The sequence below is a fragment of the Heterodontus francisci genome, chromosome 7 (assembly GCF_036365525.1).
Source record: "Heterodontus francisci isolate sHetFra1 chromosome 7, sHetFra1.hap1, whole genome shotgun sequence".
Classification (NCBI taxonomy): Eukaryota; Metazoa; Chordata; class Chondrichthyes; order Heterodontiformes; family Heterodontidae; genus Heterodontus; species Heterodontus francisci.
In genome coordinates, this window is record NC_090377.1 from 135,446,062 (window position 1) to 135,463,535 (window position 17,474).

The following is a 17,474-nucleotide window of genomic DNA, read 5'->3' on the forward strand; positions in this document are numbered from 1 at the left end:
CTGCTTTCCTCACTAGCCACTTCTTTTAAGATCCTAGGATGAAGCCCATCAGGACCAGGGGACTTGTCAGCTCGCAGCTCTGACAATTTGCTCAGTTCCACTTACCTGGTGATGGTAATTTTAGTCATTTGGTAGTATAGAACTTGAGTATTGCTGAAAATAGAGACACGTTGTCGAAGCTTTTCATCTTGCACTTATCAGGACAACCACAAGAGTATCAATGTAAGGAAAAACAATAACTTTATACTGTATGAGAAGAGAGTGCTGATTGGTTGGCAAGTAAACTCTGATTGGTAGAGGTGTTGCCATGGCGAATGTACCAGTTTACGGTGACTGACAGTTAACTGCCAAGTTTTGTTTGAAATTTAAACCAGGCAGCGTGACTCTGATTGGTCAAGGCATTGCTTTGAGGAATGAACCAGCGAATGGCTGTCACTTATTTTGTTTAGCTGAAACAGACGCAATGTTTGTACATGTTCTTTCTGTCTGCAAAGAACAGGATCCTGTGTATTAATATATGAAGCTTCCAGTATGCGCAAATGCACCACACTGTGAGCCTTGCTGACAATCTTAAATTGGTTGTCAGCGTAATGCTTAGCACACTGGGGATTGTTATAATCAAATATTTTTTAACCATGTGCCTGTTCTTCATGTAGGCAGAACTGCTCATTATTCTGCCATTAACTCTCACGCTGGACTAAAGCTTTGTCTTTCACCACAAGCATTAACACGCTCTTTGCCTTTGTCCGATGACAGCTTTGTTATCTAATCTCTCCTGCCTTCTGCCCTATCACATACCTCCCCCTTTTGTTCTCTTCCCCACCACCGTCACCCCCACTCTTCAATTGCTTAAAACCTAATTTTTTTCTAACCTTTGCCAGTTCTGATGAAAGATCACAGAGCTGAAACGTTAACTCTGCTTCTCTCTCCACAGATGTGGCCCGACCTGCTGAGTATTTCCAGCACTTTCTGTTTTTATTTCACTCTCTATCAATGTTTTGTCAGGACACGGCTTCCCGGAACCCTCTATCTTGAATTACAAGGGGCTCAAAGTACTCTTTACCCTGGGCCGGGAAAGGACGTGCACAGGCCTCTGTTGGTGCTTCACTGCAGCAGAGCAGTCAGGGTGAGGCATAGGGTACAATTCTGTTCAGGGCCACAACTGTTTGCATTGTTAGTGACCCAAAACAAAAATACCGAACATAAAGGTGTCCGGTAGCAGGCAAGAGAAAGACCATCTGAAAATTTATTTATTTAATTATTTTTATTTAGAGATACAGCACTGAAACAGGCCCTTCGGCCCACCGAGTCTGTGCCGACCATCAACCACCCATTTATACTAATCCTACACTAATTCCATATTCCTACCACATCCCCACCTGTCCCTATATTTCCCTACCACCTACCTATACTAGGGGCAATTTTATAATGGCCAATTAACCTATCAACCAGCAAGTCTTTGGCATGTGGGAGGAAACCGGAGCACCCGGAGGAAACCCACGCAGACACAGGGAGAACTTGCAAACTCCACACAGGCAGTACCCAGAATTGAACCCGGGTCGCTGGAGCTGTGAGACTGCGGTGCTAACTACTGCGCCACTGTGCCGCCCGGACTGATTGGTATAAAACCAGATGAATGGTCACCCTAGTCACTTAAGTCCAGTCCAGGTAAGGACAGCAGGTTTCCTTCTCTAAAGGAAAGTAGTGCACCAATTGGGTTTTTAAACAAAATCCGATCATTTCATGGACACTTATACTGATACCAACTTTTCATTTCCAGGTTTAAAAAAAAAATTTAATTCACATTCTCAAACTGACACAGTGGGATTTGAACTTGTGTTCTCTGGATTACATATCTGGTAACATAGCCACTACACTACCATATCCTATTTAACATGAGCAGATATAGTTAATATAATTATTTTACCGTATTTGTTGCTTTATCAGTGTTTTTGTTTTGCTTTTGCTGGTAATTCATGCTAAGTCAGTCCGAGTTTGTTTTTAAAAAGACACAATCGGTTCTGTGTTTGACCCCCTCAGTGCAGCAACAGCCAGTGACATCAGTCTGTGTTAAAGTTTGTTAGTCTGTGACAGCTGAGCTCTACACATGGTATAAAATTAATGGAATAAACCATCTCATGAGTGACGCTTATGACTCATTTTGCTTCCTCTGGACAGCAATTCACAGTCAGTCCCTCAGTAAATCAATCATGCATTTAAACTGATTAAATGACTCTCAATGAGTACAGTTTAAATGATCCAATTCCAATTCAGCGTATTCATTTATAGGCAGCCTTGTTTATCCATTGAGAAGCAGAATTCCAATTTGGAACGAGAATACTATTGTAGAATTGGTTTCTGCTTTTAATGGGACATTAAATATTGTGTTTATGAACATGTGTCCCTGGAAATTAAATATGGCCATCTTTAAAATTCTCCTTTATGTAATTTAATTTCCGACTCGATGGGCCAAATGGCCTCCTTCTGTGCCGTAAGTAACTATGACTAAATAGGCGTTGGATAATGAGAATCTCTATGTAGTCTCAATCTCTAATGTTTTTCATCCGGAATCCTATACAGACTTGAATTTCTGCATTCCTGTTATTAATCTGGCCATACACAAAGACAAAATTTTTTATTGAAATCTCAGTAAATATTCCTTTGAAAATAAAAATCAGTTTGATCAAATATATGAATTCAAGTACTCTTTTTACAGCTGGAAATTAAGAAAAATGTCTTTGACATAAGAATTAAGTCATTTGCAATTCATCTGCTTGGAAGAGCAAATGTGTCCCATGACATATAAAGAGACCATTAGCATTTTGGGAAATTAGACGTTTTTTTTATTGCCAATTTTCTTTTCCTGACCTCCTCTGAGCTACAGTTTTACAGGTGCTTTCACCCTCTGGTAACTCACCTCACATGTCCATTCTTCATGTCTAAGCCTAGACATGGAGTGTCAGCAGGCTATTCAACATGGAGGGCACAAGAATAGAGGTTCACATACAAACACACTTTCTAGAAAGGGTAACTAGAAGCTATGGACCGAATTTTACACTGGGCTGGAGGTCCCGCCCACCAGCCAAAAAGTTGGGGGTGAGCCCGCCTCTGCGGGGCCTGGTAGCCACGTTATAATTTTACGTGGCCCAGGTCCTGAATTGGCTTCGGGCAAGTCATCTGCCCCTCTGAGACAGGAAGTCCCGCCTCCAAGAGCTGCCAGCCAATCAGAGGGCCGGCAGCTCTCAGTCCCAGCAGTGCCACTGGGAGTGGTGGCCACTGCTGGGAGTGCACCCAGTCAGGAGAGTAAGAGGGACGCCAGGCACGGAATAAAGTTAAGTGTGTGGGGCCTCGCCAGGGACGATTAGCCAGGCCCCAGCAAGGCAAGTGGGCTTGGTTGTGGGCATTGGGAAGGAATATAGTGCAGTGGGGTTGGCATGTGCCAGGGGAAAGGGGTGGGGGGGCAGCTGTGGGGCACAGAAGGGGCCACCCCTTCAGCCCGCATGGAGGCCGCCAGGTTTTACTGAGCGGCCTCCTGAGGTCTTCAGCTGCCTGCCCGCCCGCTGCTGGTATATTACCAGAGGAGGCAAAAGGAGGCCTTTAAGTGGTAGTTAATTGGCCACTTAAGGGCCTTAATGGGCCTGGGGTGGGTAAGCCACTTCTCGCCACCACCACTCGTAAAATTGCAGCGGGGGTGGGATGATGACTAGAATGGCACACCCCCATTTCTCACTCAATTTTACAACCCCCCCCCCCCAGTCTGCTCCTGTGGGGGTGGGGGGGGGGGGGTGTAAAATTCCAGCCCAGGAGCAAGAACCCTGGCTGATTTCTCCCTCTTGGATCAGGGGCACTTAGGGTCCATTTTAGCCACCATATTACCACCCCAACGAGGCACAGACTAAGAATCGACCTGGTACCTTATTTGACTCAAGTCAGCTACTGGGGAGCTTTCAGATTTCAACAGTCTACATAGATGGTGTATTTAATCACTGCATGATTGCATCAGTAAATACTCATTTCAATTCAAACATAAAGCTGAGCTGAGCCTAAGCTGCATATTTTTAAGAAAACAATCTATGCCAAATTCTCAGGACTAGTGTTTAATTCAGTTACAGTTCTATCAGAATTGTGTCCATTCGCACTTTACAATGAAAATACTCACACAACATAAAAGAGACATAAAACTGAGGGAAAAACAGTTCAGTGGAACATTGCTAACAAGTTTCAGCTTTCTTCCAAATTAATACAGCATTTAGTTTATCTGCTTAACATTTCAGCCAGAAAGAAAAATTCAATTATATTTTGGTTCAAAAGCAAACTTATGCGGAGGTTGGAAATCTTAAATTCTGACAGAAAATGCTGGAAATACTCAGCAGGTCTGGCAGCATCTGTGGAGAGAGAAACAGAGTTAACGTTTCAGGTCTGTGACCTTACATCAGAAGATCTACTCTCAATGCCATGTGCCATCCCATGCACACTCTCTTAAGCAGCACCGACTCAGTATCTCAAAGCTGGCCTGGTCTGCAGTTTCATTTCATCCTTTATCTCATTCGGTGCCTTAATAAAAACTTTTTATCTTCCTTTCAGGTGTGAAGGATTCACACTTCTGATGAAAGGTCACAGACCTGAAATGTTAACTCTATTTTTCTCTCCACAGCTACTCTCTGGCCTACTGAGTATTTCCAGCACTTTCTGTTTTTATATTATATTTTGGTTCACTGCCTCAACAATAAAACATGGATTCTTGGACAGGTTTTACCAAGTAGAACATCTCGCAGTTGGCTCAACAAGTCTGGCTGTTGCTATCACAGTTCCACAAACAGCAAATAAACAAAAAGAAATACACAGAATGGTGTACATCAAAGGCATTTAATACTGATTCTGCATTGAAGCACCTGATGCAAAGCATATTAAGATAAAACAAGAGAAAGAAACAATTGGGTTCTTAAGTCAATATTCAAGTTCTCATTTCTAAATAACCCTGTAGTTGATAGATATTATCAGTCATCTTTGGACAAATGTAACTGGTATAAGGAATGTAAGTTTTCAGACTGTAGAGGTGCTTTGACAGGAATCACCATGCAAGCATCAACACGGCAGGTCCCATTTGTGCTGTCATTTTATTCGTGACTTAAAATTCCTCGAGCTATAAGCTCTTTCATTATTTCATTTGTACCACCATAAATTGGCTGAACACGGGAATCCACAAAAGCCCTGAAAAAAAAAGCTGTGTAAGATTTATGGTGCATTTTTAATGTGTGTTAATCATAAATCCAAGTAATTATCCACTTACAAATTCTCTGAATTAGAAATTTTAAAAAAAATTACGAAACTTCCTCCTTCGTTTTCTCCCCTCCTATTGACAGGAACATGGTTTTTAAAAATAAACTATGCAACTGTCATATGATGCTGAATAGAGTATCTCAGATTAGGGACTGCACTGTAGGCAGAATCTACACATGGTCTACCATTAAAGCACATTTTGGTAGCAAAAGAGGTAGATTAACATGACAAGATTGCTTAGCAAACATTTTACTCTTTCTCATAGAGACACTGGCCTTTGCTGGGATGTAGCTCCAGGAGTGCATAAGGCAGGGGCATCAGACCAAGAACTCACTCACATCCACACAACAGAAGTGATTAGATAGTCAGAGTCATAATGGCACAGATGGAGGCCACATGGCCCATCAAGTCTATGCTGGCTCTCTGTAGAGCAATCCAGCTAGTCCCATTCCCCACTCTATCCACGTAGCCCTGCAAGTTTAATTTCTTTTGAAATCATTGAATATGAAATGAACCAGACAGGTTTTCTTGAGTTTAAACAAGAAAGATGCAAGTTTATTAACCTTATCACTCTAAAACGGTTAAAATTACTAAAATACACGACGCATCCACGCTCGCATGCACACACACACACAAATAGATACAGAGGCGAAGAAAGATTTGGGAGGTTGAAGTAAAGTTTGTAAAAAATAGAAAGATCCTCAATTTAAGTTAAAGTCTTAGAGGAGCTGGGACCACGTGCAGAATTTCCAGCTTGCTTCTCTGGTTGCTGAAGGCTGAAGATAGGTTTTATCTGTCTTCTTGGTAGTCTTGAGGCATAGTAGTTGCCACCGTGGTTTCCCTGGGACTTTGCCAGAGAGAGAGAGAGAGAGAGATGTTTTTCTCTTGGAGTTCAGTTGCAGTCTCTTGTTCACTCTGAGGCACAATTCAAAAACCTCAGTGATATACCAACAGGTATGCCATGTGACCATATCTTTGTTTGATTCAGCAACTTCTAGAAGGATTTTTGAGATTCAAAGCTGTTCAAATTAGATTAGATTAGATTAGAGATACAGCACTGAAACAGGCCCTTCGGCCCACCGAGTCTGTGCCGAACATCAACCACCCATTTATACTAATCCTACACTAATCCCATATTCCTACCAAACATCCCCACCTGTCTTTATATTTCCCTACCACCTACCTATACTAGTGACAATTTATAATGGCCAATTTACCTATCAACCTGCAAGTCTTTTGGCTTGTGGGAGGAAACCGGAGCACCCGGAGAAAACCCACGCAGACACAGGGAGAACTTGCAAACTCCACACAGGCAGTACCCGGAATTGAACCCGGGTCCTTGGAGCTGTGAGGCTGCGGTGCTAACCACTGCGCCGCCTCAGACATACTTGGTAAGTGGTGGGGGGGGGGGGGGGGGGGGGGGTGGAGGAGAGAGAATATGGCTCTTTCAAAGTCAAAGGGTGTCAACGTCTTTTGATCACCACTGTTGACAAAATCAATCTCGCTAACTGAATCAGGGCGCACCCCCATTGTTCCAGCTAGACTGGTTAATTTATCTCGTCTCAGCCAGCCTTTGCCTTCTCATATGCAAATGGGCGTGGCCATTTTTAGCAGTTCAGTTCTGTTTTGTTTTTAAAAAAGTTATTTATGTCTAGTAAAAGTTCTCAAGCAGAGTTTCATACGATGAGATTAATAATTTTCCCGTTTGGCATGTGTGATTGCTGTCACACAGTCCTCATGGAAATACTTTCAAATTCAGTGGGAAATACTGAAATGCAACTTTTCCTGCAGTGGGAAGTGGGATAGAAGTACATTACACTGAATTTTATACTCCATCAATTTCAGCCCATCTTCATTTCCTGAAGATATTGCTTCCTTCCGAGTTACAGTTCTTCAGTTGTTGGCAGCCATATTATATCTTGTCCAAGTGGCATTTACTTACGTTATGACCTTGATAGTGTGAGTGTTGACAGGCTAATTGTACATAAAAAGCATCACAGTCAAGCTCAATCCTGTTCTCATTTAACTTGCACAGACCTTACACACTTCAAGCAGGGCTCACTGGAGTATGATAGGATCAGGAACTCTGCCTCAGCCCTTGGATTAGGGAAAATAAAAATCAACCAAACTGTAACACCACTATGGCCATCCTAGCTACGACCAGCCAACTCAGCACAAATTAAGGATCAAACCTGGAGCTTCCTGGTCTGTATGGTTAGCTACTCATTGGATTAATCTGGTGACTGATTCTTTATGCAATAGTGAATGGCAGCAGATTATTCATGAGGAAGGGGCATCACAGCTGAGCCCGATCCCATTCTTAACCTTTAACAACGAAGGTCTTGGTAATCGAGTACGAGTCCACTGCTCCCGAGCTCATCTCAAGTGCTTCATATAGCTTGGGGAAGTTTCCCTAGCTCCGACTCGCAAGTTCACTCAGGTTTCCCACCAGCAGCAAAGGTGGTGAATAAGAACATAAGAAATTGGAGCAGAAATAGGCCATTTGGCCCTTCGAGCCTGCTCTGCCACTCAATAAAATCATGGCTGATCTTCCACTTCAACTCCACCTTCCCGCACTACACCCATATGCCCTAATACCCCAAAATCTATTGACCACTGTCTTGACCATACTCGATGACTGAGCATCCAAAGCTCTCCAGGGTAGAGGATTCCAAAGATTCACAAGCATTTGAGTGAAGAAATTTCTCATCTCAGTCCTAAATGGTTGGCCCCTTATTCTGACAGTGTCTCCCCATGTTCTAGATTCCCCAGCGAGGCAAAACATTTCTAGCAACTTAAAACTGGGCATCCATGAGGCACTGTGGGCATCAGCAGCAGCAACAGATTCAACCACAATCTGTAATCTCTTGGTCCAGCATATCTCCCACTCTACCATTTCCATCAGGCCGGGGGATCAACCCTGGTTCCATGAACAGTGCAGGAGGGCATGCCAGCAGCAGCATCAGGTATAACCTAAAAATGAAGTATCAACCTGGTGAAGCTACAACACAGGACTACTTGCATCCCAAATAGCATAAGCAACATGCGATCGGGCTAAGTGATCCCACAACCAACAGATCAAATCTTAGCTCTGTAGTCCTACCACATCCAGCAGTGAATGGTGGTGGACAATTAAACAACTAACAGGATGAGGAGGCTCCACAAATATCCCCCACCTCAATGATGAGGGAGCGCAGTACATCAGTGCGAAAGACAAGGCTGAAGCATTTGCATCCATCTTCAGTGAGAAGTGCCGAGCGGATGATCCATCTCAGCCTCCTCCTGAGGTCGCCAGCATCATAAATGCCAGTCTTCAGCTAATCCGATTCACTCCATGTGATATCAAGAAATGGTTTGGGCGGAGAAATGGCAGATGGAGTTTAATCTGGACAAATGTGAGGTAATGCATTTTGGAAGGTCTAATACAGGTGGGAAGTATACAGTAAACGGCAGAACCCTTAGGAGTATTGACAGGCAGAGAGATCTAGGCGTACAGGTCCACAGATCACTGAAAGTGGCAACGCAGTTGGATAAGGTAGTCAAGAAGGCATACGGCATGCTTGCCTTCATCGGTCGGGGCACAGAGTATAAAAATTGGCAAGTCATGCTGCAGCTGTACAGAACCTTAGTTAGGCCACACTTGGAATACTGTGTATAATTCTGGTTGCCACACTACCAGAAGGACGTGGAGGCTTTGGAGAGGGTACAGAAGAGGTTTACCAGGATGTTGCCTGGTCTGGAGGGTATTAGCTATGAGGAGAGGTTGGAGGGGCGACCTGATAGAGGTTTACAAAGTTATGAGCGGCATGGACAGAGTGGATAGTCAGAAGCTTTTTCTCCAGGGTGGAAGAGTCAGTTACAAGGGGACACAGGTTTAAGGTGAGAGGGGCAATGTTTAGAGGGGATGTGCGAGGCAAGTTTTTTTATACAAAGGGGGGTGAGTGCCTGGAACTTGCTGCCGGGGGAGGTGGTGGAAGCAGGTACGATAGCGACGTTTGAGAGGCATCTTGACAAATATATGAATAGGATGGGAATAGAGGGATACAGACCCCGGAAGTGCAGAAGGTTTTAGTTTAGACAGGCATTTTGATCGGCGCAGGCTTGGAGGGCCGAATGGCCTGTTCCTGTGCTGCACTGTTCTTTGTTCTTTTGGCTGAAAACACTGGATACAGCAAAGGCTATGGGCCCCAACAACGTTCCGGCAACAGTACTGAAGAGTTGTGATCCAAAACTTGTGCGCTCCTAGCCAAGCTGTTCCAGTACAGCTACAACACTGGTATCTACATGACAATGTGGAAAATTGCCCAGGTATGTCCTGTCCACAAAAAGCAAAACAAATCCAATCCAGCTAATTATCGCCCCATTTGTCTACTCTCGATCATCAGCAAAGTGATGGACGGTGTTGTCAACAGTGCTATCAATCAGCACTTACTCAGCAATAATCTACTTACTGACGCTCAGTTTTGGTTCTGCCAGGGCCACTCAGTACTTGACCTCAAACATGGACAAAAGAGCTGAACTCCAGAAGTGAGGTGAGAGTGACTGCCCTTGACATCAAGGCAGAATTGGACTGAGTGTGGCATCAAGGAACTCGAGCAAAACTGGAGTCAACAGGATCGGGAGAAAACTCTCCACTGCTTGGAGTCATAACTAGCACAATGGAAGATGGTTGTGGTTGTTGGTGGTCAATCATCTCTGTTCTAGGACGTTACTGCAGATGTTCCTCAGGGTAGAGCCCTGGGCCCAACCATCTTCAGCTGTTTCATCAATGACCTTCCTTCCATGGTAAGATCAGAAGTGTGGATGTTCAGCAGCATTTGAGACTCCTCAGATACTGAAGCAGTCCATTTCCACATACAGCAAGACATGGACAACATTCAGTCTTGGGCTGATAAGTGACAAGTAACATTCGCGCCACACAAGCGCCAGGCAATGACTATCTCCAACAAGAGAGAATCTAATCATCTCCCCTTGACATTCAATGGCATTACCATTGCTGAAGCCCCCAATGTCAACATTCTGGGAGATACCATTCACTGAACTGGAGCAGCCATATAAGTACTATAGCTATAAGAACAGGTCAGAGGCTGGGAATTCTGCAGCAAGTAGCTCCCCACCTGACTCCCCAAAGCCTGTCCACCATCTACAAGGCACAAGTCAGGAGTGTGATACTCTCCATTTTCCTGGATCAGCGCAACTCCAACAATACACATCAAATTAAACACCATCCAGGAGAAAGCAGCCCACTTGAATAGCACCCCATCCACCACCTTTAACATTCACTCCCTCCATCACCGACGCACAGTGGCAGCAGTGTGTACCATCTACAAGATGCACTGCAGCAACTCACCAAGGCTCCTTCGACAGCACCTTCCAAACCTATGACCTCTACCACTTAGAAGAATAAGGATAACAGATGCATGGGAACACCATCGCCTTCAAATTCCCCTCCAAGCCACACACCATCAGGACTTGGAACTATATTTCCATTTCTTCACTGTTGCTGGGTCAAAATCCTGGAACTCCCTTCCGAATAGCACTGTTTGTGTACCTACCCCACGTGGACTGCAGCGGTTCAAGAAGGCGGCTCACCACCACCTTCTCAAGGATAATTAGGAATGGGTAATAATGCAGGCCTGGCCATCGACGCCCACATTCCGTGAAGGAATAAAAAAAAAAATCATTTGCCTTCCTAATTGCTTGCTGTACCTGCATGTTAACTTTCTGTGATTCATGTACAAGGATGCCCATTTCTCTCTGAATGCAAACATATCCCTGACTCTTGCCATTTAAAAAAATTCTGCTTTTTTTTATTTTGCCTACCAAAGTGGATGACCTCATACTTCACCACATTGTACTTCATCTGCCATGTTCTTGCCCACTCAACCAACCTATCGCTATCCCTCTGCAGCCTCTTTGTGACATCCCTACTGCAAACTTTTTTTTATTCATTCCTAGGATGTGGGCGTCGCTGGCCAGGCCAGCATTTATTGCCCATCCCTAATTGCCCTTGAGAAGGCAGTAGTGAACTGCCTTCTTGAACCACTGCATCCATGTGAGGTAAGTACACCCACAGTGCTGTTAGGAAGGGAGTTCCAGAGTTTTGACCCAGCAACAATGAAGGAACGGCGATATAGTTCCAAGTCAGGATGGTGTGTGACTTAGAGGGGAACTTGCAGGTGGTGGTGTTCCCATGCATTTGCTGCCCTCGTCCTTCTAGTTGGTAGAGGTCGCGGGTTTGGAAGGTGCTGTCTAAGGATCCTTGGTGCATTGCTGCAGTGCACCTTGTAGATGGTACACACTGCTGCCACTATGCATCGGTGGTGGAAGGAGTGAATGTTTGTGAATGGGGTGCTAATCAAGTGGGCTGCTTTGTCCTGGATGGTGTCGAGCTCCTTGAGTGTTGTTAGAGCTGCACCCATCCAGGCAAGTCACACTCCTGACTTGTGTCTTGAAGATGGTGGACAGGCTTTGGGGAGTCAGGTGGTGAATTCCCAGCCTCTGACCTGCTCTTGTAGCCATGGTACTTATATGGCTACTCCAGTTCAGTTTCTGGTCAATGGTAACCCCTAGGATGTTGATAGTAGGGGATTCAGCGATGGTAAAGCCATTGAATATCAAGGGGAGATGGTTAGATTCCCTCTTGTTGGAGATGGTCATTGCCTGGCACTTGCGTGGCACGAATGTTACTTGCCACTTATCAGCCCAAGCTTGGATATTGTCCGGGTCTTGCTGCATTTCTACACGGACTGCTTCAGTATCTGAGGAGTCGCGAATGGTGCTGAACATTGTGCAATCATCAGCGAAGATCCCCACTTCTGACCTTATGATTGAAGGAAGGTCATTGATAAAGCAGCTGAAGATGGTTGGGACTAGGACTCTACCCCGAGAAACTCCTGCAGTTATGTCCTGGAGCTGAGATGATTGACCTCCAACAAACACAACCATCTTCCTTTGCGCTAGGTATGAAGCCAACCAGCAGAGAGTCTTCCCCGATTCCTATTGATTTTAGTTTTGCTAGGGCTCCTTGATGCCATACTCGGTCAAATGCTGCCTTAATGTCAAGGGCAATCACTCTCACCTCACCTCTTGAGTTCAGCTCTTTCGTCCATATTTGAAACAGGGCTGTAATGAGGTCAGGAGCTGAGTGGCCTTGATGGAACCCAAACTGAGCGTCACTGAGCAGGTTATTGCTAAGCAAGTGCCGCTTGACAACACTATCAATGACACCTTCCATCAGTTTACTGATGATTGAGAGTACACTGATAGGGCCGGGTTGGTCCTGCTTTTTGTGTACAGGACATACCTGGGGAATTTTCAACATTGCCGGGTAGATGCCAGTGTTGTAGCTGTAATGGAACAGCTTGGCTAGGGGCGTGGCAAGTTCTGGAGCACAGGTCTTCAGTACTATTGCTGGAATATTGTCAGGGCCCATAGCCTTTGCAGTATCCAGTACTTTCAGTCGTTTCTTGATAGCACACCTAATTGGTTGAAGTCTGGCTTCTGTGATGCTGAGGACTTCAGGAAGTGGCCGAGATGGATCATCCACTCGGCATCTCTGGCTTAAGATTGTTGCAAATGCTTCAGCCTTATCTTTCGCACTCATGTGCTGGGTTCCCCCATCATTGAGGATGGGGATATTTGTGGAGCCATCTCCTCCAGTTAGTTGTTTAATTGTCCACCACCATTCAAGGCTGGATGTGGCAGGACTGCAGAGCTTAGATCTGATCTGTTGGTTATGGGATTGCTTCGCTCTGTCTATCGTATGCTGCTTACGCAGTTTGGCACACAAGTAGTCCTTTGTTGCAGCTTCACCAGGTTGACACCTCATTTTGAATGATACCTGGTGCTGCTCCTGGCATGCCCTCCTGCACTCTTCATTGAACCAGGGTTGGTCTCCCAGCCTGATGGTAACGGTAGAGTGGGGAATATGCCGGGGCCATGAGGTTACAGATTGTGTTTTGAGTACAATTCTGTTGCTGCTGATGGCCCACAGCGCCTCGTGGATGCCCTGTTTTGCATTAATAGATCTGTTCTAAATCTATCCCATTTAGCACGGTGGTAGTGCCACACAATATGATGGGGGGTACCTTCAATGTGAAGCTGGGACTTCGTCTCCACAAGGACTGTGTGGTGGTCACTCCTACCAATACTGTCACAGACAGATGCATCAGGCAGATTGGTGAGGTCAAGCATGTTATTTGCTCTTGTTGGTTCCCTCACCACCTGCTGCAGACCCAGTCTAGCAGCTATGTCCTTTAGGATGCGACCAGCTTGGTCGGTAGTGGTGCTACCAAGCCACTCTTGGTGATGTACATTCAAATACCCCACCCAGAGTACATTCTGCGCCCTTGCCACCCTCAGTGGTTCCTCCAGGTGGTGATCAACATGGAGGAGTACTGATGCATCAGCTGAGGGAGGGTGGTAGGTGGTAATCAGCAGGAGGTTTCCTTGCCCATGTTTGACCTGATGCCATGAGATATCATGGGATCCTGAGTCGATTTTGAGGACTCCCAGGGAAACTCCCACACGACTGTATACCAGAGTGCCACCACCTCTTCTGGGTCTGTCCTACCGGTGGGACAGCTCATACCTGGGGACGGTGATGGCAGTGTCTGGGACATTATCTGCAAGGTATGATTCCGTGAGTATGACAATGTCAGGCCGTTGCTTGACTAGTCTGTGGGACAGCTCTCCCAACTTTGACACAAGCCCCCAGATGTTAGTAAGGCGGACTTTGCAGGGTCATTTGGGCTTGTTTTGCTGTTGTTGTTTCCAGTGCCTAGGTTGATGCTGGGTGGTCCGTCCGGTCTCATGCTGTTTTATTGACTTTGTAGCAGTTAGATACAACTGAGTGGCTTGCTAGGCCATATCAGAGGGCATTTAAGAGTCAACTACAGGTAGGTCTGGAGTCACATGTAGGCCAGACCATGTGACTATCCCACCTAACTTTGTTTGTCAGCAAACTTGTCCACATTACACTCAGTCGCCTCATCTAAGACATTAATATAGCTTGTAAATAACTGTGGCCCAAGTACTGATCCCTCTGGTACCCCACTAGTTACAGCCTGCTAAACCAAAATATCCTGTTCATTCCTACTGTCTGTTTCCTGTCCATTAACCAATCCTCATTCCATGCTAATAGTAACCCAATCCCATGAGTCGTAGTGCTGTCTACTAACATCTTGTGCGGCACATTATTAAATGCTTTTTGAAAATCCAAATACACTAGATCCACTGATTCCCCCTTATCCATCCTACTCGTAACATCCTCAAAACCTCTAACAGACTTGTCAAACACCATTTCCCTTTCATAAATCCAATGTTGATTCTGCTTAAATCATATGATTTCTTTTTTTAAATGACCTGTTGCCACATCCCTAATAATAGCGTAGTATTTTGCCTACCACTAATGTTAGGCTAGCTGGCCTACAGTTCCCTGTTTCTTTTGTTCCTCCTTTCCTTAATAGCAGGGTTATGTTTTCTATCTCCCAATCCTTGGGAACTGCTCCAAAATCTAAGGAACTGAGGAAGATCAAAACCAATGTGTTCACTTTCTCTGCAGCTACCTCTATAAAAACCCTAGGATGCAGGTCGCCAGGTCCAGGGGATTTGTTGCCAACGTAGTCCCATTAGCTTCCCCATAACTTTCTTTAAGTTCCTCATTATCACTGGACCCTTGGTTCCCCATTATCTGTCTTCTACGTGAAGACAGATACAAAATATTTGTTTAACGTGTCTGCCATTTACTTATTCCCCATTATAATTTCACCTGGCTCTGCCTCTAATCGGCCTACTTTTACTTTCACTAATCTTTTCCTTTACATACCTATTACATACCATGTACAATCTGTTTTTATGTCTTTTGCGAGTTGACTCTCATTTTCTTTTCTCATCAATTTCTTAGCCCTCCTTTGCTGAATTCTAAAATTCTCCCAATCCTCATGCTACTACTCTTTTTGGCAATATTATAAGCCTCTTCCTTTGATCTAATACCATCATTAACCCATTTTTGGTGGGATTTTTGCTTTTGTGCCTTAAAGGAATGTGTTTGTCGCAAATTATGTATTAATTCTTTAAATGGGAGCCATTGCTTGTCTACCATCATATTTTTTTAATGTAGTTTCCCAATCTACCTTATCCAACTCTGCCCTCATACCTACGTAATTTGCTTTGTTTAGATTACGATCCTAGTTTCAGACTTAACTAAATAATTTATAAACGCAATATTAAATTCCAACACATTATGGTCACTCTTCCCTGGAGGCCCCTTTATGACTCATTGTACAATAAGAGAACCCAACTTGGTTCCTTGACATACTGATCCAGAAAACTAACTTGTATACATTCCAAGAACTCGACTTCCACACTATTACTGCAAATTTGGGTACGCCCAGCCTTTACAAAGATTAAAGATCTCATGATTATTGTATTATACACACCTCTTATTTCCTGATTTAAGCTCTGCCCTACACTACAATCACAGTTAGGAGACCTCCCACTGTTTTCTACCCCTTGCTATTCCTTAACAAACTGATTCTACTTGATTTTCTGAGCTAAGATCCTTTCTCTCTACTGTCTTTATCCCATCATTTACTATCAGGGCTACCCCTCCTCTTTTTCCATTTTACCTATCTCTTCTGAAAGTTAACTATCCTAAAATATTTAGCTGCCAACTTTGGTAACTTTGCAACCACATCCCCATAATGGCTAATCGATCAAACCTATTCATTTTGATCAGTGCATTAATTCATCTAATTTGTTGTGAATGCTTCACATATTCATTCAGATAGTGCCTTGAACTTTGACATTTTTCTAATTTCCCCGATGTTCCCTTAGCCAATAATGCTCTATTACCTTTGTTACTTTCCATTCCCTTCCTGACCTACTCTGCTTTTTTTTTAACCAAAAACGCTGCTCTGCTCTCGGGCCTTGACATTTCTCCAATTCATTTCAATTTATTGTCCATATGGAAATCCATTTCGGGTACATTCCTCATTCATTAATATATTACTTATGTATAGTAACAAAAAATGAGCCTATCACAAAAAATGTAACTTAATTAAAATATATACGTTAAAAACTAATTCAAGTATATTAAAATAATCAATAAGTCCCAACATTCCTGCTTTTGAATTTACCCTTCCCTGAATCCTCTCACTGCCACCCCTCCATCCCCCCCCCCTCCACCCCCACCTCCCCCCCATATTAGTTTAAAGCCCAATCTACAGCCCTAGTTATTCGATTCGCCAGGCCACTGGTCCCAGAATCGTTACAGTGCAAAAGGAGGCCATTCGGCCCATCGTGTACACACTCGCTCTCCTCAGTTCCATTCCCCTGCCTTCTCCCCCATAACCCTGCACATTTTTTCCTTTTCATGTAACTATATAATTCCCTTTTAATTACCTCAATTGTTCAACATAACTTCCTTGCTCTTGTAATCTATGCCCCTATTAATAAAACCCAGGACACTGTATGCTTTATTGACCACTCTCTCAACCTGTCCTGACACCTTCAATGACTTATGCACATTTACACCCAGTTCCTGCACCCACTTTAAGAACTGTACCCCTTATCCCCTTATTCTATATTGTCGCTCCATGTTCTTCCTACCAAGATGAATCACTTCACATTTCTCTGTATTGAACTTCATCTGCGACCTGTCTGCCCATTCCACCAACTTATCTATGTCCTTTTGAAGTTCTACACTATCCTCCTCACAATTCACAATGCTTCCAAGTTCCGTATCATCTGCAAACACTGAAATTGTGCCTTGTACACCAAGGTCTAGGTCATTAATATATATTAGGAAAAGCAAGGGTCCAACACTGATCCCTGGGGAACTCCACTACAAACCTTCCTCCAGCCTAAAAAACATCCATGAACCACTACTCTTTGTTTCCTGTCACTCAATCAATTTCGTATCCATGTTGCTTTTATTCCATGAGCTGCAAGTTTGCTCACAAGTCTGTTGTGTGGCATTGTATTAAATGCCTTTTGAAAGTCCATATACACCACATCAACAGCATTGCCCTCATCAACACACTCTGTTACCTCCTCAAAAAAACTCCAGCAAGTTAGTTAAATCTGATTTTCCCTTAAGAAATCCATGCTGGCTTTCCTCAATTAACTCGCTTTTGTCCATGTGACTATTTATTTTGTCCCACCACCAAAGTTAAACTGACTGGCCTATA

General features: G+C 44.1%; 1 protein-coding gene across 1 annotated transcript in view; it reads right to left on the bottom strand.

Moving 5' to 3' along the window:
* Positions 1-4,081: 4,081 nt before the first annotated feature.
* The window catches only part of acadl (acyl-CoA dehydrogenase long chain), a gene marked incomplete at its 5' end in the record, with an annotated part of 159,340 nt that continues 145,947 nt past the window's right edge, over positions 4,082-17,474 (bottom strand). Inside the window, one exon of the mRNA XM_068036310.1 lies at positions 4,082-5,211. Coding sequence (XP_067892411.1) covers positions 5,118-5,211 — 94 coding nt within the window. The remainder of the gene's footprint in view (positions 5,212-17,474) is intronic.